This window comes from Scyliorhinus canicula, chromosome 12 (assembly GCF_902713615.1).
Source record: "Scyliorhinus canicula chromosome 12, sScyCan1.1, whole genome shotgun sequence".
Taxonomy (NCBI): Eukaryota; Metazoa; Chordata; class Chondrichthyes; order Carcharhiniformes; family Scyliorhinidae; genus Scyliorhinus; species Scyliorhinus canicula.
In genome coordinates this window covers 145,617,373-145,639,988 of record NC_052157.1, presented here as the reverse complement: position 1 = coordinate 145,639,988, position 22,616 = coordinate 145,617,373, and the positions used below count along the sequence as shown (strand labels likewise).

Sequence of the window (22,616 nt, the reverse complement as noted above, 5' to 3'; positions counted from 1 at the left end):
TGGGATGGAAATAGATGGCCATTGTGATAGAGGAGATGTAGGATTGGAAGCTTCACTTGGGGATTGAATAGGACACTGAGTTTGCAGGTTTTATGGCTCAGCCAAAGATATTGGGGGGGGGGGGGGGAATCTCCCAAACACACTGTCCAGTGTTCAGTTAAACTCTTCCCCACACCCCCCCCCCACCCCACTTGTGTTGGAGCCAATTCCCCCCCAAATTTTACCTACCTGTTGAAATCCAAAATTTTAAACAATATTGTGAGTGACATTTTTTTTAGTAGAAGCCATTCCTTAGATAGTGGTTCTGTGTTCCAAAGCTTCTCCAAGGGGGAAAAATGCTTGTTTCTCTGACTTATGACATAGCTGAGTGTAAGGATCAAACAGTGCAAAATACTGGCACTTTAGAAAAGGAGAAATAGTCTAACGTTGGACGAGATCTCAGTAAGGAAGATTCTCGATCTGCAGTGCTACCCAGGATGTTTGTATTGTAATGCTCAGAGATTCAAATTAACTAGTATGTTTTAAAATTCAGTTTTACATAATTGTTGTAAGATGTACCCTTTATTAAAATGCCACAGAGTGTTGAACCTTCTCTTCTGAGCTGAGAGGATTTTGCAATAAATTGTTGATTGCAGCTTCTGTTGTGAGAACTGGTCCTTTCTATGGTTACAATTTTGTGATGTATTGCTCTGAGATAAGATTGTGTTTGTGACTTTCTCTGAAATGGAGTAACGTGTTTAGCACAAGATTTCAACTCCATCCCTGCAGGATCTCATAAAAGGAGTCTGAGCCTTGGGGATAAAGAAGTAACCCATGCTCCACCAGCTTCAGAGCAGTCTTTCAGGGACAGATCAAATACCCTAAACGAGAAACCAGCACCACTGCCCGTCATCAGGGACAAGTACAAGGACCTAACTGGAGAAGTGGAGGTATTAGTTGTGTATTCTGGAAGCCATTACTGTTTAAGCTGGAAGATGTTTGGGATTTCCACTTGACTATGTGCCCGATTCCATGTTCTGTTCTGCAGGAAAAGTTACATGTAGTAAAAGAACTGGAACAGCGTAATGGCACTAGGGTGTTCTGAGATGGAGGCCAAGAAAAAAATGGCATTGTGAAACTATTTAATGTGCAAATTAAGAGAGTAAATACCAGTCGTTTACAAGCAAACAGGATTTGTGTTTCGAAATAAAGATGCACTTGGTTGGCTCGACAACACTTTATATTGCAGTTTCACAGCTGGTTTACAGGGACATCATCCTGCCTGGAACACTCTGTAGGAAAATAAAATGACGTTAATAGCCCGTGGAAAAGGTGTTACAAGCCACATTTCTTCAGTGTTTAGCAACAACTTACCCCCTATGTTGGAATGTTTATGATAAGTTTGAGATTTAATAACCTGGATTATTTAAGTGCTTGGATTGATGGTTATTTATAATCTTTATCAGTGTCACAAGTAGGCTTACATTAATACTACAACAAAGTTACTGAGAAAATCCCCTAGTCACCACGCTCCGGCCCCTGTTTGGGTACACTGAGGGGAATTCCATATGTACAATTCACCTAACAAACACGTCTTTCGGGACTTGTGGGAGGAAGCCGGAGCACCCAGAGGAAACCCACGCCGACACGGGGAGAACGTGCAAACTCCGCACAGAAAGTGACCCAAGCCGGGAATCAAACCCGGACCCTGGTGCTGTGAAGCAATAGTGCTAACCACTGTGCTACCATGCCACCCCTGAACTGACTAGACTGCCTTGTGGTGGCTAGTTCTGTTGCCATCCATGTGCGTGGTGCTTTTGCCAGTTCTTGACCTGGGCACTTGTTAATCTGCATATCATAGAGAATATATGTATATTTAGATAATTCTAACTTCTATTGTAATAATTGCTCAATTAACTTTTCAGTTTGATCCCTACAGGTTATACATATTTTAGCACAATATGTATGGCAGGAGTGGGTTTTGTTTCAGATATTGATTGGTGAACTGATTTTATTGTCTTTTTTCAGGAGAATGAACGCTATGCGTATGAATGGCAAAGATGTTTAGAGAGTGCATTACAGGTGAAGCCTTCATCATTTTATTTTATTTACTATATTTCAATGGTATGCCACAGTGGAATCATAAGTCATTTTCAGAAGTAAATGGGCATGGAGTACCTGCACTTGAGCCTGAACCTGCTGCTAATTGTGTAGGAATGTGTATAAAAGCAAAGTACTGCAAATGCTGGAAATCTGAAAGAAAAACAGAAAATGTTCTATAACTCAGCAGGTCTAGCAGCATCTGTGGAGAGAGAAACACAGTTAACATTTTGAGTCCACATGACTCTACTACAGAACTGAAGAGAGATAGAAATGTGATGAATAGGGGAGAGCACGGTGGCACAGTGGTTAGCACAGCTGCCTCACTGTGCAGAGGACTCTGGTTTGTTCCCAGCCCCGGGTCACTTGCTGTGTGGAGCTTGCACATTCTCCCCGTGTCTGCGTGGGTCTCACCCCCCCACAGCCCAAAAGATGTGCAGGTTAGGTGGATTGGCCATGCTAAACTGCCACTTAATTGGGAAAAAAAAAGGAATTGGGTACTCGAAATTTATTTTAAAAGAAATGCGATGAATTAAAGATTTGGAGAATGGGTGGGGCAGAGTGGAAAGTCAGTGATAGGACAGAGCTAAGGAGAGATGGACAAAGATGTCAATGGCAAAAGGGTAGCATTGGGGACTTGGCAAAGATAGGACAGCAGAATGTGTTAATAGGAGAACAAAAGGTCAATGCTCAGTGGGAGCAAAACTGAACAAAGGGCAGTAGTCATGTGGGTTGGGGTGGGGTGGGATAAGCCAGGGGAACCAGGTAACAGAAAATGAAAAGTGGGAGTCAAGATGGAGGGCAAACTTCGCAAATTTCTAAAGTTGTTGAACTCAAAATGTTGAGAATCCAGAAGGCTGCACCGTGCCTGATCGGAAGATGAAATGTTGTAGACTAAATGCTGACTGGGTGGCTGCTTTGCGGAACACCTTCGCTCCATTTGCAAGCATGACCCTAACCTTCCGGTTGCTTGCCATTTCAACTCAGCATCTTGCTCTCGTACCCACATGTCCATCCTTGGCCCGCTGCAGTGCTCCAGTGATGCCCAAGCAACCTGGAAGAACAAAATCTGACCTTCCAATTCGGCATATTTAGGCATGTTTACAAACATAAGCAGTGTTTAAAAAGAACTATATATCCTTGGGTGTGTGGCTGCTTCCACCTGCACTCTGGACAAGCTCAATGAATATGTGGAGCTATTTCAAAGGGAGCACAATTTACAGTCCCATATAAGGAAGGTTTTAATGACTGAACTACTCATTACATCTAACAATCTGACGTCAATGCTGCAGTCTTAACTCAAGATTGGGTTGCCTTAGTCCCTGTCAATGCAAGTTGAGATTTATTTCAGTTAAGGTACTATGATTGAAACTGGACATGGCATTTAATTTCCCAGTTTGAGCTGTGCTCGTGTTGGTTCTATATATTCTGAAATGTTTAGCCAGCATTTGTTATGTTCCTGCAGCTTGTTGTTTTAGTTATGGCAAATACATATTACTGGACAGTTAATAATACATATATGCTATATAATATATCAAATGTTTTCTATATCAGTCATAACCCCAAAACATCACAACACCCCCAATCAAAACCCCTCCCCCATAGAAACAAAACAAGATCCCCCACCCATACTGAGGGCACTGGGTGGAGAAGCTGACCTCCATCCCATCATCATTTGCCTCCGAGCAATCAGCCGTGCGAAGGCCAGGACACCGCACCCCCCCCGGCCCCCTCGCTGACATGGTGCTAAAAAAATAGACCCAGCACCCCACAAGCTTAGAACTCGCCCAGAACATATGCACATGGTTAGCTAGACCTTTCCCACAACGTTCGCGGTCCTCCACTCCCACAAACAACCTATACATCCCGGACCAAGTCAAATGAGCCTTATGCACTACCCCAAGCTGTATTAAGCCCTGCCTTGCACATAAGGATATGGCATTCACCGTCTGCAGGGCCTCACTCCCCAAACACCTCCTCCCACTAGTCTTAACCCCCTCCATAATGGAACAAGAAGGTCTTCAGCCTTAATCCTTCCATATTAAGGTGGTACTCCCCTCCTTCAACCCTGCAAGTGAAAGAATCCTCTCCATCAATATTATTCTTAACATTTCAAGTCCAACATGACTCCTCTTCTGTTCCAATGAAGAGTCATGTTGGATTCGTCGTTAACTCTGTTCTTCTCTCCACAGATGCTGCCGGACTTGCTGAGTTTTTCAGCACTTTTCAGATCTCTGCTTCCATGGTAGTCTGCTTTTGTATTAGAGAATTATTCTTGCCTCTTGTCCTGTGACCACAAGAGACCATAAGTAATTGTGTCTGATATTGGGTTTGTTGCCGCCGTTGAGCGTTGATCATGATGAACAAAACTAAATGTGTAACAGGGGTGTTGTTTAAGGTTTTGTCTTTTTCACCTGTTTTTGGGTTTGAGGAGGCTCCAACATAATATGACTGCGAAGGAATCGGAACGAAACCAAGCCTCTGTAGCAAGCTTGGTAATTTGAGACCCTGGGAGTGAGATCTGCAATACTCCAGGGCTCTTGGTGATTGACCAGTCCACCGAGAATAGCATTTGGAGGAGTAGTGTGTTCCAGATAAGCCTGCAAGTTAATGATGTCGGTAGAGTGTCCTAATGGAACAAGAAGTTTACCAATGCTCATGAGATTACTTTGTTTTAGCTGGATGAACATCAGCCGTATCAGCTGCATGCTCATGATACAAACCTTTGTGGCAATCAACGCCAAATCTCTGAACCTTGATAAAAGGGATATTTTCTTTGAGGGAAAGCGTGCACTGCATGTCAAACAAAAGGTTTATGAAGTGAAAATCGAAAATGCTAAAGCAAGTCAAAAAGATCTTGCATCAAAAACGAGATAAAAACAGAAAATGCTGGAAAAGCCCAGCAAGTCTGGGCAACATCTGTGGAGAGGGAAACGGAGTTAATGTTTTGAGAGTTTCTGTTGAAAGTTCTGATGTAAGGCAATCGGCCTGAAACGTTAACTCTGTTTCTCTCAGCACATGTGCTGCCTGACCTGCTGAGTATTTGAAGCATTTTCTGTTTCCACTTCAGACTTCCAGTAACAGTAGTATTTTACTTTTGTAAATGGCAATTTGAACCGAGTGGTTTTCTAAATAGTTTGGTTTGAAGACTCTTAAGCAGAATACTGGAATTCAGAAGATGTCAGACACCCAGCTGACCTAAAAAATATCTTTAATTCAAAATTTAGACATTTAGCTTTGGATTCACGCACATACCTTTTTGTGATATTAATATATATTTTTTGCACCGTGGTTAGCATTGCTGCCTCACGGCGCTGAGGATCCGGGTTCGAATCCCGACCCTGGGTCACTGTCCGTGTGGAGTTTGCACATTCTCCCCGTGTCTGCGTGGGTGTCACCCCCACAACCCAAAGATGTGCTGGCTAGGTGGATTGGCCACGCTAAATTGCCCCTTAATTGGAAAAATTAATTGGGTACTCTAAATTTATTTTTAAAAATATATATATATTTTTTTATAATTTAGAGTACCCAATTCTTTTTTCCAATTAATGGGCAATTTAGCATGACCAATCCACCTATCCTGAACAGCTTTGGGTTGTGAGGGTAAGACCCATGCAGGCACGGGGAGAATGTGCAAACTCCACACGGATAGTGACCCGGGGGCCGGGATCGAACCTGGGTCCTTGGGGCCATGAGGCAGCAGTGCGCCACTGTGCCGTCCACTTCGTGATGTTAATATAAAATAGAATTTGACCCTTAATTGGAAGGAAAATAATTTTTTTTTAAAGAACTTTAAATTTATAGAAAAAAATATATAAAATAGAATTTTTATTTTTCTACTGAAAAAACCCTTACATTTGTATGGTGTCTTTCACATCCTCAAGACAACATAAAATGCTTTAAGTCAATGTTATTTTGTAATCAAAAGCGACATCTAATTTGCATATAACAAAGTTTCATCTGGGGCTGTTTTTGGTCTAAAAATGTTACTCAATCATGAGAAATCAAAGTAACCAAGGATACTGATTGAACTCAATTTGGATTAGTTTTGAATCATCATTTGTTTCTCAGCAGTGAATAAAGTCTGTATCCTGTATTCCCATGAAGCATTATTTTTATATAAACCATTTTAACTTTTAAAAAGTAAGAAGGATGAATCAGTTGTAAAGTGTTGAAATTTCAAATCTTGAGTCTGACACCGACCCATTACACAGAATCACTGGAGGATGAGAAAATGTAGAGGAAGCTGATTGATTGATTTTGAATGAACGAGACATGTAAATCACCCAAATCCACTTTCTTCAAAATTGCTGTTTGGCTGTTAATGCACAGGGAATCCATATATATTTCTAGAATTAAAATTGGGCATATAGTAAAAACAAGTCAGATTGACTAACATGTCATGTCCATGTCAAATCACACTTAAACAAAAATACTCCAATTAAATTAAATAATTCACAGAAGAATATGGATAGGTATTAACTGAAGGCAATAAAAAGCTTCTACCAGAACTACCAACACGTCACTAGAGAAGGGAACAGTGATAACTGGAGACAGTTGAAAAATCTTTTTTCTCTATGTTTGAAGTTATAGGGCTATTAAGGGCTACACAGTGAATGAAGCTTTTGTTTTTGGCTCTCCCACACGAACTCCACTCTCTTAGCCACCAATTTCATCTTGCTGTCTTGGCTGTAAACTCAGGAATTCCCCCACAAAATCATTCTGCCTTGCCACCCCCATCACTTCTTTTAAAATGCTCCTTAAAATCTAATTTGGTTACCAAACTTTTCCCCTCCCATTCTGCTATCCATTCATTGGGCCGGTGTCGATTATTGTCTGATTACGCTCCAGTGAAGCAATTGGGATATTTTCCTACATTAAAGGCACCATATAAATGCAAGTTCTTGTTGAAAGATTCTCTAAGGCAGTAAACTCTCAATCTGGCATGTTGCTGCAATATGTGAATCCATCGATCAGCCCTGAGGTTTAGGTATTCGATATAAACATCCTTTTTAGATGTCCGTCGATAGATAGACCAGTTTGTGAATGCCTTGTTTAATTATTCTAGCTTTTATATATTTCCATTCTAAATATCTAACAGGGCACTATAAACATTTTTTTAGGTAATCCAGAAGGCCAGTGACACCTTGAATGGAATCAGCAGTTCAACTGTGTGTAGTGAAGTCATCCAGTCAACACAAGGCATGGAATACCTCTTGGGTATGGAATAAATGGCAGTAATTGTTAATTGAAATAGTTTTGTTAGTCAGGGGTTTCTGGTTATGCAGTGATTCACTTGCACAACACCAGAACATTTTGTCCTCCATGAAAGATCATAGGAATTAGGAGCAGAAGTGGGCAATTCAGCCCTTTGAGCCTGCTCCACCATTCAATCAGATCATGGCTGATCTCCTCCTGGTCTCAAATCCACCTCCCTACCTGTTCTCCATATCCTTTTAGCCTGTTTTTATCGATGTCGACAATATTTTTGTGTCAATTTGAAACAACACTACTTTCTTAAAAGTTTAACATCCTTTTTATTCCTTTTCTCAGGTCTCCATATGTACACTTTTGAGATCATACTCAATAGTTCATGGTCTAGGGTGAGCAATTGACAGACCGCTCCGGCTTTTATTGGCATTACTGTTTAAACCATCTGTTCAGTAAATTTGAAGATTCTCTCCTACCTTCCCGACCCCCGGTTAGGGTGATCCTAACTTCTCTTCAAGCAGGCTTTGACCCAAATACTTACAGTCGGTCAATTCAGTAATGTCTGGGAACCCAGCTCAGACTGGCAATCAAATCTGAGACCCCGTGCTCTGTATGGCTTAGTGTATACGTTAACTTATTTGGAGAAAGTATTCATCCCAGTAAATATTGAGTCAAGCTAGGGACGCAAAGGCCAGAACACCGGCCTCTTTCGCCTCCTGCACTCCCGGCTCCACTGCAACCCCAAAAATTGCGAGTCCCCAGCCTGGCTTGACCCTGGATCCCACCACCCTCGACACCGTCCTTGCTACCCCCTTCCAAAACTCCCCCAGCGCTGGGCATGCCCAAAACATATGGGCGTGGTTCGCTGGGCTCCCCGAGCACCTAGCACACCTGTCCTCGCCCCAGAAAAACCTACTCATCCTCGTCCCAGTCATGTGTGCCCTATGCAGCACCTTGAACTGTATGAGGCTAAGCCTCACACAGGAAGAGGAGGAATTCACTCTCTCCAGGGCATCCGCCCACGTCCCCTCCTCAATCTCCTCACCCAGCTCCTCTTCCCATTTACCCTTCAGTACCTCCACCGAGGCCTCGTCTACCTCCTGCATCACCCGGTATATGTCCGAAATCCTCCCTCCTCCAACCCATACCCCCGAGAGCAACCGATCCCACACCCCTCGTGGGGGCAGCAAGGGGAACCCCTCCACCTGCTGCCTGGCAAACACCCTCACCTGCATGTACCCAAACATGTTCCCCGGGGGAGCCCAAACTTCCCCTCTAACTCCCCCAAGCTCGCGAACCTCCCCTCCACAAACAGGTCCCTCAACCTCCTAACCCCTGCCCTGTGCCAGCCCAGAAATCCGCCATCAATGCTCCCTGGGACAAACCGATGGTTCCACCGTATCGGGGCCTCCATCGAGCCCCCCACTTCTCCCCTATGCCGTCTCCATTGCCCCCAAATTTTGAGGGTAGCCGCCACCACCGGGCTCGTGGTATACCTCGTTGGAGGGAGCGGCAGCGGCGCCGTTACCAGCGCCTCCAGGCTCGTGCCCACACCATTGTCACAGTGTTTAACATCCACAATAATCATAGAGTCTGTTTTTGGCTTCCATGATTACAAATCTTAGAATAAGCATGTCATTATGACCATATGTCAAAATAAAATCATCCCAGCATTCTCAAATAGCTGAGAATATACCAAGAGAGCTGTGCTACAAGCACTGATTACTCAGGAAAATATTATTTTGTAAATCCTTGGGCCACCTTCAACTCGTGTATTCATGATGGCTAATAAAGCATCTTTTGACAGGGGTGGATCAACCCTGCAGTTTGTGTTTTATTTTTATTTTTCTGCATTGATTCGATTCACTGCATCTTGCACATCTATTTTGAGGATATCTGTGGCAAATAATTAAATGGATCTTGAGATTTCTGATCTGAGTAGATGCTGATGGTGGAACAGAACAAGTCATGATAAATGCATTGGTGCACTTTTAACTGTAAAACACAAATATCTTCCTTCTAGCAGAAGGAGGCCATTCGGCCCGTCAAGTCTGTGCCAACCCTCTGAAAGAGCACCACTGAAAAGGCCCACTCCCCCGCTCTATCCCCACAACCCCATAATCTAACCTGCACATCAGAAGCTACTAAGGGGCAATTTAGCACGGCCAATCCACGTAACCTTCACATCTTTGGACTTGTGGGAGGAAACCGGAGCACCCGGAGGAAATCCACGCAGAGACAGGGAGAAAGTTCAAACTCCACCCAGACAGTCACCCAAGGCCGGAATTGAACCTGGGTCCCTGAAGCTTTGCGACATCAGTGCTAACCACTGTGCCGCCCTATTTATTTCTTGTTTCAATAAGGTCATCCCTCTTCTAAATTCCAATGTGTATAGTCTCCAGTTGTTCTTTATAAAATAAGCCCAGGAATGAGTCGTGTGAACCTTCTCGGGTCCCAGTCAAAAGCAATTATATCCTTTTCCAAATAATGAGACCAAAATTGTATACAATACTCCAGATGTGGTTGAACTCTGGCCCTGTCTAGTTGCAGTAAAACGTGCCGACTTTTATATTCCATCCTCCTTACGATAAACATCAACATTCCATTTGCCTTATCACCTGCAGACTAACGTTTTGTGATTCATGAATCAGGGCATCCAGATTCCTCTACCACTGCGTTCTGAAATCGCACCATTTAAATATCTTACTGCTTTTGTATTCTTCCTGCAAAACGTGGGCGGCATGATAGCACTGGTTAGTTCTGTTGTTTCACAGCGCCAGAGATCCAGGTTTGATTTCCAGCTTGGTTCATTGTCTGTGTGGAGTCTGCATGTTCTTCCCGTGTCTACGTGGGTTTCCTCAAGGCGCAGTTTCCTCCCACAAGTCCCAAAAGACGTGCTTGTTAGGTGAATTGGACATTCGGAATTCTCCATCAGTGTACTCTAACAGGCATGGGAGTGTGGATTTTCACATTACCTTCATTGCAATGTTACTTACTTGTGACACTAATAAAGATTATTATTAAAAGTGGCCAAGTTCATAATCTGCCAAACTTTTGCCCATTGATTTAACCAATCTATATCCCTTTTATAGTCTACCTCCTTTTGACAACTTACTTTCCTGCCCATCTTGCCCTGAATACACTGTACAGAGTTATAACTACTACTGGCCTAGCTGAAGCTTTTTCTGGTAATCTGTGTATTCTGCTTTCTATTGCTCTGACTTTGTCACAGTGGCTAATGTGCTTTTCTGTGACCCTCAATCTTAATTTGTAAACCTCGAATCAGAACTGAACGCGTTTGACTGCTAGTTTACTTCTCTCCTGAAATTTTCTCTGTTCTGGGGAGGCATATCTAGTGCAAATGATTTGTTAGACATGTGCTATAATTCTTCAAGTCCTCTAACATTCACCTTCATTCTGCAACATTTCCTGGTCAGTTCCTCGTGAACTGTCAGTTCTTCCCAGACGTTGCAATTTTAATCAGTAGCATGATTCAAACAATTCTGCCTCTCTCAGCCTGTGTACTACCTGGTTAATTTAACAGCTGTCAACAACTGCTCAGCCCACCAACACTGTTTGATATCATAGAATTTACAGAGCAGAAGGAGGCCATTCGGCCCATCGAGTCTGCACCGGCTCTTGGAAAGAGCACCCTACCCAAGGTCAACACCTCCACCCTATCCCCGCAACCCAGTAACCCCACCCAACACTAAGGGCAATTTTGGACACTAAGGGCAATTTATCATGGCCAATCCACCTAACTTGCACATCTTTGGACTGTGGGAGGAAACCGGAGCACCCGGAGGAAACCCACGCAAACACGGGGAGGATGTACAGACTCCGCACAGACAGTGACCCAAGCCGGGAATTGAACCTGGGACCCTGGAGCTGTGAAGCCATTGTGCTATCCACAATGGTACCGTGCTGCCCAAATTAGTGTCACTGAGCGGACTGAAAAAACAGTTGTTACAGTAGCCAGCTCAGCTTACACCTTAAAAAAAACTCTTCAAAGCTGCCAAGAAGTTCCTGAAGTTATCCAGCATTTAAGCTTCCATTGACCAACACAAGCTAGCAGCGCAGAGACCGAGAAAGATGACGCTAGTCTGATAGCTGTTAGTGGTCCTGTTGTACCACCCACATGTGCTCCGCTTAGATTCAGACTTGTATTTGTGCGGTGCTTGTCCACTCCAAGACTAGCTGTTACAGTAATTACATGGAAACTGGCTTTTCTGTTAGGTAGCTAAGAGGCACAGATTGCCACTACTTTAAAAACAGATTGTTGATTAAAATTAGAGTGCTGGTGCAAGACCAAACTGACTCACGTCTGCAAACAGACTATTATCCCTTCCACAATTATCAGCAATTTTACCACAATGAGCCATTAGACATGACCTATTTCTGAAACGATATTGACTATTATCACATCCTTCAGATGACTATCAATAGTACTGTGTCCTAAAAATTGTGTAATTCTTTGACAAATATTTTTTTAAATTTTTTTCCCAGTTAAGGGGCAATTTAGCATGGCCAATCCACCTTCCCTGCACATCTTTTGGGTTGTGGGGGTGAGACCCACGCAGACACCGGGGAGAATGTGCAAAGCCGGACAGTGACCAGGGACCAAATCCAGCACCATGAGGCAGCAGTGCTAACCATGCACCACCGCGCTGGCTAATATTGGGATAATATTTGCTGAACTCGTGTTCTTGGGTTTTACTCCTACATTTATGTAGGTTTTAACCCAGATTGAGGCTATTAGAGCCTTTTAAAAAAAAAAAATAAAATAAATTTGGAGTACCCAATTAATTTTTTCCAATTAAGGGGCAATATAGCATGGCCAATCAACCTACCCTGCACATCTTTGGGTTGAAGGGGTGAAACCCACGCAAACACGGGGCGAATGTGCAAACTCCACACGGACAGTGACCTAGAGCCGGGATCGAACCTGAGACCTCGGTGCTATGAGGCAGCAGTGCTAACCCACTGTGCCACTGTGCTGCCCTATTAGACCCTTTTTGCTTGTTAAATTCAGGTTGTTCTTGGCGGTTGATCTTACACAGTCCTATTTTTGTTTTTTTTCCCTTTTATATTTTTCATTATGTTTTTGAATGGTATGATCGATTTAACATCAATCGCCACTTGTGACAAAACATGCCGCATGTCAGTGTAAAACTGTACGTACGAGTAAAGATTATTTTACTTTCCAATTTTTTTTTGTATCCAGTTGTTGCTATATTTATCTGGTTCTAAATACAGCGGTCAATTTGGTCACCTTCCTTGATCCTAATTATGTTTGCTCTAGAGTCGGCAGGTATCTTTCGATACCGCCACAAGGTTCAAACCCGAATACTGATCAAAGAACCAATGCACCAGTTAGTTAGTTCAAAGTCAATACTATTTATTTACACACACAATAATATCTACTCAAGCACAAATACCACAAACTAAACTATCTCTAATGCTAACGCCTATACTTAACTTCGGGTGCCCATCCAGTCAGAGGAACAATGGGCGTTGTTCGGATATGAGGCTGTTGGGTTCGAAGATGTGACAGGAGAACAGCTAAGGTTGTCCGTCTGATGGCGAGTGTTGACCTTGGACTTACCTGCTTCTGGTGCAGCTGGTGGACGGGTCTCTCCACTTCGAGAGACGAGTCCAAGAGAGCGATTCTCTCTAGGGGGCTTCTTATACTCAATGGGGCTTCGTGCGCTTTTGGGCAGGCCTTGAACTTGGCCCCGATTAACTGGGCCGTATCTTGATCACTCGTTTTGATCTTGACTAATAAAGGGGTGGGTTCCCTGATGGCTGGGCGTGTCCTAGGTGCCCGTTGCCCTTGCTTTGTTTGTGTCTTTCTGGTGGCGGGGTGTCTGCCTTAGTATCAGTTACTTGAATGTCATTCCTTTGTTCCCGGAGATGGGCCATCAATATGCTAATTACCTTACAGTTTCAGTCTCGTCTGGGGGCTATGGTTCCAATAGGCATACAGGCTCTGTGCCTGCCTGCTTTCTTAGCATTGTCCATAGTTACCTATAGTCTTTGCAAACATCCATTTTGTATTCTGGAAGTGGCCATCCCAGATGGCTACACAGTGATCAAAGTTCTATGCCTTTTCTTTACTTACCATTGAAAATCATCTAACTTAGTTTACCATGCCTATATTTTTATTATTTTCAGCAATTGTTACATGTCTCCTTCCCTCAAATTAATCAGTTTAAGAGAATTCAGACCTAATTGCTCTAACCTGTGAGACAGCGGCCGTCTGTTACTGGGCATGTGTGTGTGTAGCCAGGGAGTAGTTGAATCTAGCGATGCTGTCTGAAAGACCAGCTGATTCCCAAAATACTCTGCCTCAACAAGTGGCAAATAATGCTCTACTCACTGACGTTGCTTGTAACCAGCACCATCATCGCTGGTATTTTCCTGATCAGCCTGTATTGTGACTTCTCCTGGGCCATCACGCACACCTACAGAGAGAAACCTGAAAGTATGTTCTTCCCTATAGTGAGAGTTTCTGAAAATGTTATCTAGAGCCGCACCAGTTTCTTTCTTCCTTTAAAAAATAACTGCTGTGGTGATTCTATCATCTAGATTTCGATTACCTTTTTAACATGATTAAAACAAAGTAGAGATTGGGAGACTTCTCGAAGGGAAGAAATCATAAAATTAACTTCCTTCACTGTATGAAAATAAGCACTTGGAGTAAGATTAAATGATTGCTTTGGAAGTAAATTTTATGCACAAGTGCGCTGTTTATTTCAACAGGGGTGATCGAGGTGTATAGAGTAACCAAACGTGTTGAGCTTGGAATTAAAGCCACAGCAGTGTGCAATGAGAAACTCCAGCTACTGATGAGGGAAATAGAGAAGATCTGGAGTAGCTTGATGATATTCATGTCCCTCACTCCCCTTACGGTAAGGTCGTTGGTTTCTAAACTAAATTTTTCATCCTCCCTGCAGAAGCTTCTGGGTTTTCCATTGTGTGTCTCTTTAAGGCTTTAAAATTCAGATTGGAAATCTATCTGGCAAAAAGTAGGGATTATCCTGTTAATTGTCCAGCGTTATTTTGAAAACCTGACGCTGTATTCAGGTAGAAAGCTTGGAATGGCCCAGCATTCCAACAAGATGTGAGTTTTTTTTTAATGAATAAACATATCTATGTGCAAGCAATATTGAGCAAGCATGTAATGTAGATACATCTGCTGGATCATAGGGAGTTACTGCTTCCAGAAGTCATCTTATTTGACTCAGCAAGAGTCCTTCAAATCCTCAGGTGTCTGCTTGATGAGAGTTTATCTTTTACTGTCTCATTATGCCAGTTGGCAGCAGCTAAAACATACAGCAGTGAAATATGGGCATCCATTATCGGACACTTGGGGCAGTGGGGAGTACAATCCTTAAATACACATGAGCTTCCTCTTGGGCTTTGTCCTCCTCATAACTCCGCTTCCATCCCAGTTTTTATTTTTATTCATATTTTTGCATTTAACACACATAACATTACAAGACAAAATGACCCCAGTACCAACCCCTGAACTTGTCCCCCCCCCCCCCCCCCCCCCCCCCCCCACCACACAAAACACCTCAACCAACCCCCCTCCCCAACACCCCAGCAGATAATGGTAACCAGCTCCCCAAAATGTTGTCTACACCAATCCATCTTTTATGGAACGCCTCACTCTTAAAGCAAATTTCATCTTTTCTAAGTGCAAGAACCACATTAGATCCCCCAGCCGCACCGAGACACAGGGTGAGGGAGCTATCCTGCACCCCAGCAGGACCCGCCTGCGAGTGATCAACAAGGCGAAGGCTAAAACATCTGCCCCCGCTTCCGTCTGCAACTCCCAACAAGTCTCACCCCGAATTTGGCCACCAGGGGACAGTGCTCTGTCGGCTACCTTTAGCTGTATCAACCCCAGCCTTGCACACAAGGTTTAGGCATTCACCCTCCACAGCACCTCACAACACAACCCCCCCCCTCTCGAACGCCATCCCCAGCTCCTACTCCCACTAACTTTCACCCCTCCAGAGACGATCCATCTAGTTTTGATAAGATAGATAATTTTCTAACTGCACTGGATTTTGAGACCTACAGTAAGACTCTTGAATGATTCCCCAGTTTTGTGTTATGTAGTCAATTGAGATTCATATTCTTCATCAACTTAAAACAAGCTGAACTTGGTTTTAGCTTTATGGTTCAGCTGAAATGGCGTAGAATGTTTTCCCCCCCCCCATGAAATGCAGACAGTGGCTATGAACAGGTAATCAGAGAATTCTTTTGTTTTAAGATAGTAATAGGTGCATTGTTATGGAGAATAAAAATGTCTTGTATTCACTGATTTCTATTTCTATGATTGCATTCCATTGGAATGGTGTAGAAGGTAAGCAGAACTTTAGTTTCAGTCTTTGTTCACAATTCTATAGTTGCCGCTAGCATTAAATTGACACCAGCACCTATGCATTAGATTAATTAAAGAAAAATATTTATAGCAATTAAAGCTTTGGGGGTTTTATAGAGCCGACTTGTCTTTCAGAAGACCATAAACAAACATTGTCACCTGTTTCAAACCTGTATCTTTACTGTTCCTCTTTGAGAGATGGGCACTTAAAGAACAAATATTACATGAATACAATTAAATAGAGGAAGCAGAAATACAAACTTTTAGAAGTTCAGTTAGCAATATAAGCACTTCTACATCAAACACACTAGTTTTAACAATGACTCAAGTCAGTTCTTTAGTTTAGATCGATGAAAAGCATCAATGTCGTGCCCAGTAAAAGGCATATTTTACAAATTCAAACATGGATTGTGTTCATATGGAAGCCTTTTTTAATTTAAAAATGGACATTGATGAATTGTTGAGATAGCTGCCAAAGGGGATAGGTGAGCTTTACAGCTTCAACTCGGACTATCAAGCTTCCGGAAAGTTCTGAATTGAATCATGCTGGGTGTCCACCTTGAATGGGCATGCCTGGACAGCACTCTTTTGTGCTTGGCATTGTTCGAAACTTACTTCAAAATACAGACTCCTCATGTCTATGTCTTCAGGTTTGCAATGTAACAAAGTAAAGCTGACAAGATCAGAAATCCAGAAACTAAGTGTGAAAGACCGCCACTTACATTCTATTGTATATCAATGGGCATAGACCATGTGACTGAAACTGATTCTCCGATATTGAAAGACCACCCTTGACCTTCCATTATATATCAATGGCCATTGACCATGTGAATGAAACTGGTTGTCTAGAAAACTTTTTTCCAAAAACTGGGGCAGTCTGCAGAATGACCAACAAGACAACAGCTGAGAAAAATGCTCTGCCACCGTTGGCCTTTAAAACTGAGGGACTTCAAAATCCTTTTAGCAAAAAAAACCTCCCAGCTTGATTCAGAATCTCCAAGGTCAAATGTAAATAAATTGGACTTCCTGATACAGCAGCCATGAGTGAATCACTTCATGACCTGCTGAACATTCTTCTCTTTGATATAATTCTAATATCCGACCCTCGGCTATTTGAAGTTACCTGAACTGTGATTCAAGAGTTGGAAAACACTTCCTTTTTCACTAGACTCTGAAAGACAATTGAACTGTGAACTTTCTTTGGTTTATACTTGTAGAAGTGTACTATCTTCTTTAATTGTATCTTTCCTGAGTGTGTGATGTGCGACTGACGTAGCCTTTTGATCTTTTGAAGTGAGTGCATGAATAAATAATCTTTGTTTAATCCCACAAAAGATTGCTGCTGACACTTTCTAAATTGACCATTACACCAGAAGAGGTATGGGAACGTACACATCTACTTTTTAAAAGATAAACCACACTGATTACTGACAGAAGAGAAGGAAATTGGGGGTTTCCATTTACCTCTCCTCCCCTATCCGTACCGGAAATTGGATGCAGCATCTGAGATTTGAAACAATTGCTGGGATTACGGGGATAGGGTGGGCGAGTGGACCTGGGTAGGGTGCTCTTACAGAGGGTCGGTGAACACTCGATAGCTGAATGACCTCCCTCTGCACTGTAGGAATCGTATGGATCTATGGACTAAAATGAGCTGAATCTGATATTTAAAGATTGAAAAGGAGAAGTTTAATAGCTGAAATGGTTTCTTTAAACCAAGCAACTACTGCAACATGTTTTGTACATTAACAATAGAAAATAACATGCCTAGTTTTGATGCAAAAATGTTCGTAGAACAGGAGGACTTAACTTGGCAAAAATTAGTATCCCTAAGCATCGAACAGCTAAAGGCCATTGATATAGTATGTATATAGTAGATCTAGTACTGACGGTGCTGGTCAACCATTTGGGCCTCACTCCAAGTTCGGATGGGGTAAAAGAAACAACCTGAAACAGACCAAGTTACCCGCGCCAAAAAAGGTCTGGAAAAGGGCACACTAGAGGTAGAGTTTCAGGACAAAGAAAAATAAAGGAACAGGAGTGATTTCAATTGCCTGAGAGGGAGAGTTGCAGGTGCAGAAAGATAGGGATTCGAAACAGAGTGCAGCAGCTAGGGAAAACGATTGCTACCTAGTGGCAATTTTTATTCCCTTCATGCAGAAATGCATTTTGATTTCCTAAAGTACTCCCGATTTGTTCCCAAGTTTGAAGAGGAGGATGCACAAACTTTCTGTACTGTTTTTGAAAAACTGGCAGCTCAGTTACAGTCGCCCCCAGAGATTTGCATGGTACGAGGTCAGCTGGTTGGAAAATTATGCTGCCAACTGATAGTTCCTCCAGTTTTGGTCAGACAAAGGCTGTGATTCTCAGCACCAATGAACAATTCCAGAATTCCCATAAAAAGCCCACACACCTTCCGAAAATTCAAGTAACTTTTGGCCAGTAGGTCCGAGTTCTAAAGATTATGCATGTCTACAAAGGATTAAGAGAAATAATTTTGTTGGAGGCATTTAAAAACTGTTTTCCCATTTAACCTCCAAATTTGCATTGTAAAACAATGGTTTCCAGAGACAGAAGTGCAGCTATCGTGGCTATTGACTACAATTTAATCCATAAACCTTTGAACCAAAACAATTGTGAATCCGGTAGCTCTTATCAAGCAGGAAGAGATAAAAAGAAGTGTATGGAGCACAAATAGACTCCAGAGGAAAGGGGACTGGGGAAGATCAGACAAATCAATCCTTAACTTTAAAAAGAAATAACCTGAAGGGCAAGCCAGGCCACATAGTAGAGAACTCTTGTTTCACCAAGAAACCAACAAGGGGGATCTGGGGTCAGAGCCTGATAAGTACCCACCCAGACTCGATGGCGTTCGGGCAAGGTTCTAACCAAGGCGTCTTGCCAAAAGGGACTGTAACTCATTTTGCGTCGCAAGCTGCCATAAAATAAATTATTTCCTGAGACAAGAGGCATTTTCAAACACTTCTTGCAGCAGAGTTTATGGTTTGCCACCCAAAAGCAGGACCCCACAGTGTCGCAGAAAGGGGCTTACTAGAACATGTTTAAAGATTCTCCCTGTAAAAAGTCACCTAAAGAAGAAGTGTGTCAGCGGGTGGTGACAGTTGTGGTGTTCCTGAGGTTGTCTATAGGGGAGATAGACCTATTGTTGGGAAATGGCTTGGTGGAAAGCTAGCTCCTGTGCCCAGGGGTTCAAAAACAGTCCCTGGGGCCTGGGGAAATAGGTGGGAACTGGAAAAGGGGTGTTCAGCTTCAGAAAGTTGAAGAAGACCCTAACATCCTACGGGGGGAGGGCAATACAGCCAATCAGGATTTGGGGAATAGGAGGAAAGTTGTAGAACTTGCCAGAGGCCAGAAGAGATCTTTCCAAGGTAAAATGGGATTAGAATTCAGAAAAGCTGGAGGGCAGAACCAGGCCAGTAGAGTTAAAGAAGGCCAAGGAAGGGTCTACAAAGTTTTAAAAGAATGAAGGGGCTGAACCAGAGGCCTGGTTAGTAGTTACCTTTTCTGATTTAAATAGGGACAGGGGATGTTCCCAGACCAGCAGACACTCAGTGAGGAAGATGTTGAAGGGGCAGTGCAGCAGTGGCTGGTGGGTCACCTGTGGGCTGCAGCATCGCAAAGGATATCGGGGAAGTTTGGAGACCAACCCAGCCCAAAGTAAAAGCAGTGGGGAAGTCAATACTCCTGAAGATAAAACACACTTGTGACAGCTACCTTATACGTAGGTAAAGATGAACTATTTCCACTGATTAGAGATTCTAAATCTAGGGGGCCTAGTCTAAACATTAGGGCTGAACCGCTCAGGAGAGATGTTAGGAAGCACTTCTTCACTCAGAGGGTGGTAGATGTTTAAAACTCTCTCCCACAAACAGCAGTTGAAGCTAGCTCAGTTAATTTTAAATCTGAGATGGATTGATTTTTGTTCAGCAAAGATATTAAAGGATCTGGGTCAAAGGCAGGTATATGGAGTTAGGTCACAGATCAGACATGATCCCATTAAATGGTGGGACAGGCTCGAGGGGCTGTTCCTATGTTGACTAAAACCTAAATTTACAGATGATTTTGAAGGCTGCCACAAAAGGGTTTAGCACTTTGCAGATATCGCAGCCAAACCATCAGAATGATTTGTGTATAATAAGCTTTCAAACAAAACCCAGCCTGGTAAATTGTGAACCATCCTTGGGACTCCTCCGTTATTAATTATATTGGGAATTGTTGAGTAAAGTCAAAATCTTGTGTCCCTAAATTAATAAATACTCACCAGATAAAATATAACCACGATTTTAAAGAAGGGGGGGAAGCCGGAAACTGTAACAGTATCAGGTTGTAGTCTAGAAGTCCTAGATTGTACAGAAAGTGTATGTGTACATTTTTCATTTTGTTTCACAAGGAAATCCATGTTTAAAATAGAGTAGTTAAATTCCATTTTTTTCCTCATGGGAGGGAGGTGAGTAATGCCCAGTAAATGGCATGTCATGTTCGTAACTATAAACATGGACTGTGTTCATATGGAACCCTCTGGAATTGCTTTATTTATTTAAAAAGGGACACTGGTTAATGGGTAAGACAGTTGCCAAGGAGACCAGTTGACCGTTGCAACTCTAAACCTGATGAATAGGTTTCCAGACAGTTCCAGATTCAATAGTACTGGGTGGAGGAGGTCTCCCCCTTGAATGGACAAGCCTAGAAAACACTACTTTGTGGAATTCATGCCTGCTATTGTTCGAACAGTCAATGGACTCCTAGGGCAGGATTCTCCGACTTCCCGCCGGGCCGGAGAATCCCCGGGGTGCGGCGTGAATCCCGTCGCTCCGACGCCAGCTGTCGAATTCTCCGGTTTTCGGGTGGGGATCACGCCGCGCCGGTTGGGGGGCTTTGGCAGCGGCTCCCTCCGGCAATTCTCTGGGCCCTGATGGGCCGAGCGGCTGCCCGTTTTCAGCCAGTCCCGCCGCCGTGAAATGGACATGGTCCATCACGGCGGGACCTGGCTTGTCGGCCGTCCAGCGGGGTCCTCGGGTGGGGGGGGGGGGGGGGGGGGGGGAATCCAGCCCTGGGAGGGTCCTCCCAGGCCTGGCCTGGAATCGTGGCCCACTGATCTGCGGGTGGCCTGTGCCATGGGGGTACTCTTTCCCTCTGCGCTGGCCTCTGTAGGGCTCTACCATGGCCAGCGCGGAGAAGAAACCCCCTGCGCATGCGCAAGAACACGCCGGCGGTTCTGCGCATGCACCAGAACAAGCCGGCAGTTCTGCGCAAGCGAGGGACCACGGCGGTCCTTCACTGCCGGTTTGCACGGCGCCAACCCTTCCGCCGCTGGCCTAGCCCGCGGAAGTGCGGAGGATTCCGCAACTTCCGGGTGACCCGAAGCCGGACTGGTTTGCGTCGCTCTTGGCGTCGGACCATCGCGCCAAGAGTGGGAGAATCCCGTCCCAAGTCTCTCTATCTCCAGGTTTGCAATGTAACAAAGGAAAGCTGACAAGACCAGTTATCCACAAGTTAAGTGTGAAAGATGACTATCTACCCTCTATTGTATACCATTGAGCATATGACAAATTGATCCTTCGATGCTGAAGTTCCTTTCATCCAAAACGCGGAAGGGGCCTGGGATGGTCTGCAGAATAACACTGACAAGGCAACAGTTAGAGAGAAAGGCTGTGGTGACTTTGCCTTTTAAGAACAAAGCAGCTTAAAATTCTTTTTAACAAAACAAACCTCCTGGCTTGATTCTGAAGCAGTTCACCTGTAAAGAAATTGGACCTCCTAATACAACAGCCACGAGTGCCCAATTTCATGACTTGCTGAACATTCTTCTCTTCAAAGTAATCCTGAACTTAGCCAAACTAATAATAATCTTTATTGTCACAAGTAGGCTTACATTAACGTTGCAATGAAGTTACTGCAAAAAGCCCCCAGTCGCCACATTCTGTCACCTGTACCGGTACACGGAGAATTTAGAATGTCCAAATTACCGAACAGAACGTCTTTTGGGACTTGTGGGAGGAAACCGGAGCACCCGGAGGAAACCCACGCAGTCACTGGGAGAACGTGCAGACTCCGCACAGACAGTGACCCAAGCCGCGAATCGAACCGGGGATCCTGGCACTGTGAAGCAACAGTGCTGACCAGTGTGCTACCCAATTCAAGAGTGGGGAAAAAACTTAATTCCTCTGGACACTCAAAGGCAAATGAACTTAATGATTCTTTTGGTTTACACTTGAAGTGTACCATCTTCTTTAATTGTACCTTTCTTGAGTGCATGGTGTGAGACTGATGAGGCATTTAGATCTTTTGAAATGAGTGTGTGAATAAATAATTATCTTTATTTAAAATCATGAAAGACTGCTGCTGTACTTTTTTTTTAATTGACCACACAACCAACTGGGGTTTAAGAACACAGACATCTACACTTTAAAAATAGAGGAAGGAAATGGAGTTTTCAGTTTATCTTTTCTCCCCTGTCCAATATGTTTGGATAATTCAACCAAACTGATTTGCTTTTCCATCCTTTGCCCGCATGGTAGACTTTACCTCAATTATTGTAGTTACTGATAATTTTAAAAACCAAATTTCTGACATTGTCTACTTTTTGATGCTTATTATAATACATATAAATAAATATGCATGATGTATACACGTCAAAGCAAAAATCTATCAGCAAAGAAAATAGCATTTTTCTTAAACTGTAATTTATTTTCAGATATGGTTATCTTCCATTGTTGCTCATTAATTTTGATTTTATACCCAGACTCTATTCCTTTACTTCGGTGACTTTAAAGCTTAATGGACCATTTTCTGCAGGAGTAGTGTTTCTGTTCCAGCCTTCTATGATTGCTGCTTAAAGATCCAATCATTGAAATTGCTTTGGAGGACATTAATGGTGAAAATGATTGGAGCAACTGTCCAGAAAGTAATT

The 22,616-nt window shown here is 43.3% G+C and overlaps 1 protein-coding gene across 12 annotated transcripts in view; it reads left to right on the top strand.

Moving 5' to 3' along the window:
• Positions 1-22,616, top strand: part of synrg (synergin, gamma) — a 109,009-nt gene that overhangs the window by 71,537 nt on the left and 14,856 nt on the right. For 8 of the 12 annotated variants that reach the window (XM_038814406.1, XM_038814403.1, XM_038814402.1 and 5 more), the window contains 4 exons: positions 769-929; positions 2,008-2,061; positions 7,203-7,299; positions 14,053-14,201. In XM_038814406.1, coding sequence (XP_038670334.1) covers positions 769-929; positions 2,008-2,061; positions 7,203-7,299; positions 14,053-14,201 — 461 coding nt within the window. Of the gene's footprint in view, positions 1-768; positions 930-2,007; positions 2,062-7,202; positions 7,300-14,052; positions 14,207-22,616 lie in introns of those variants that run through there. The other 4 variants (XR_005462627.1, XR_005462628.1, XM_038814401.1 and 1 more) reach the window with 2 other exon arrangements.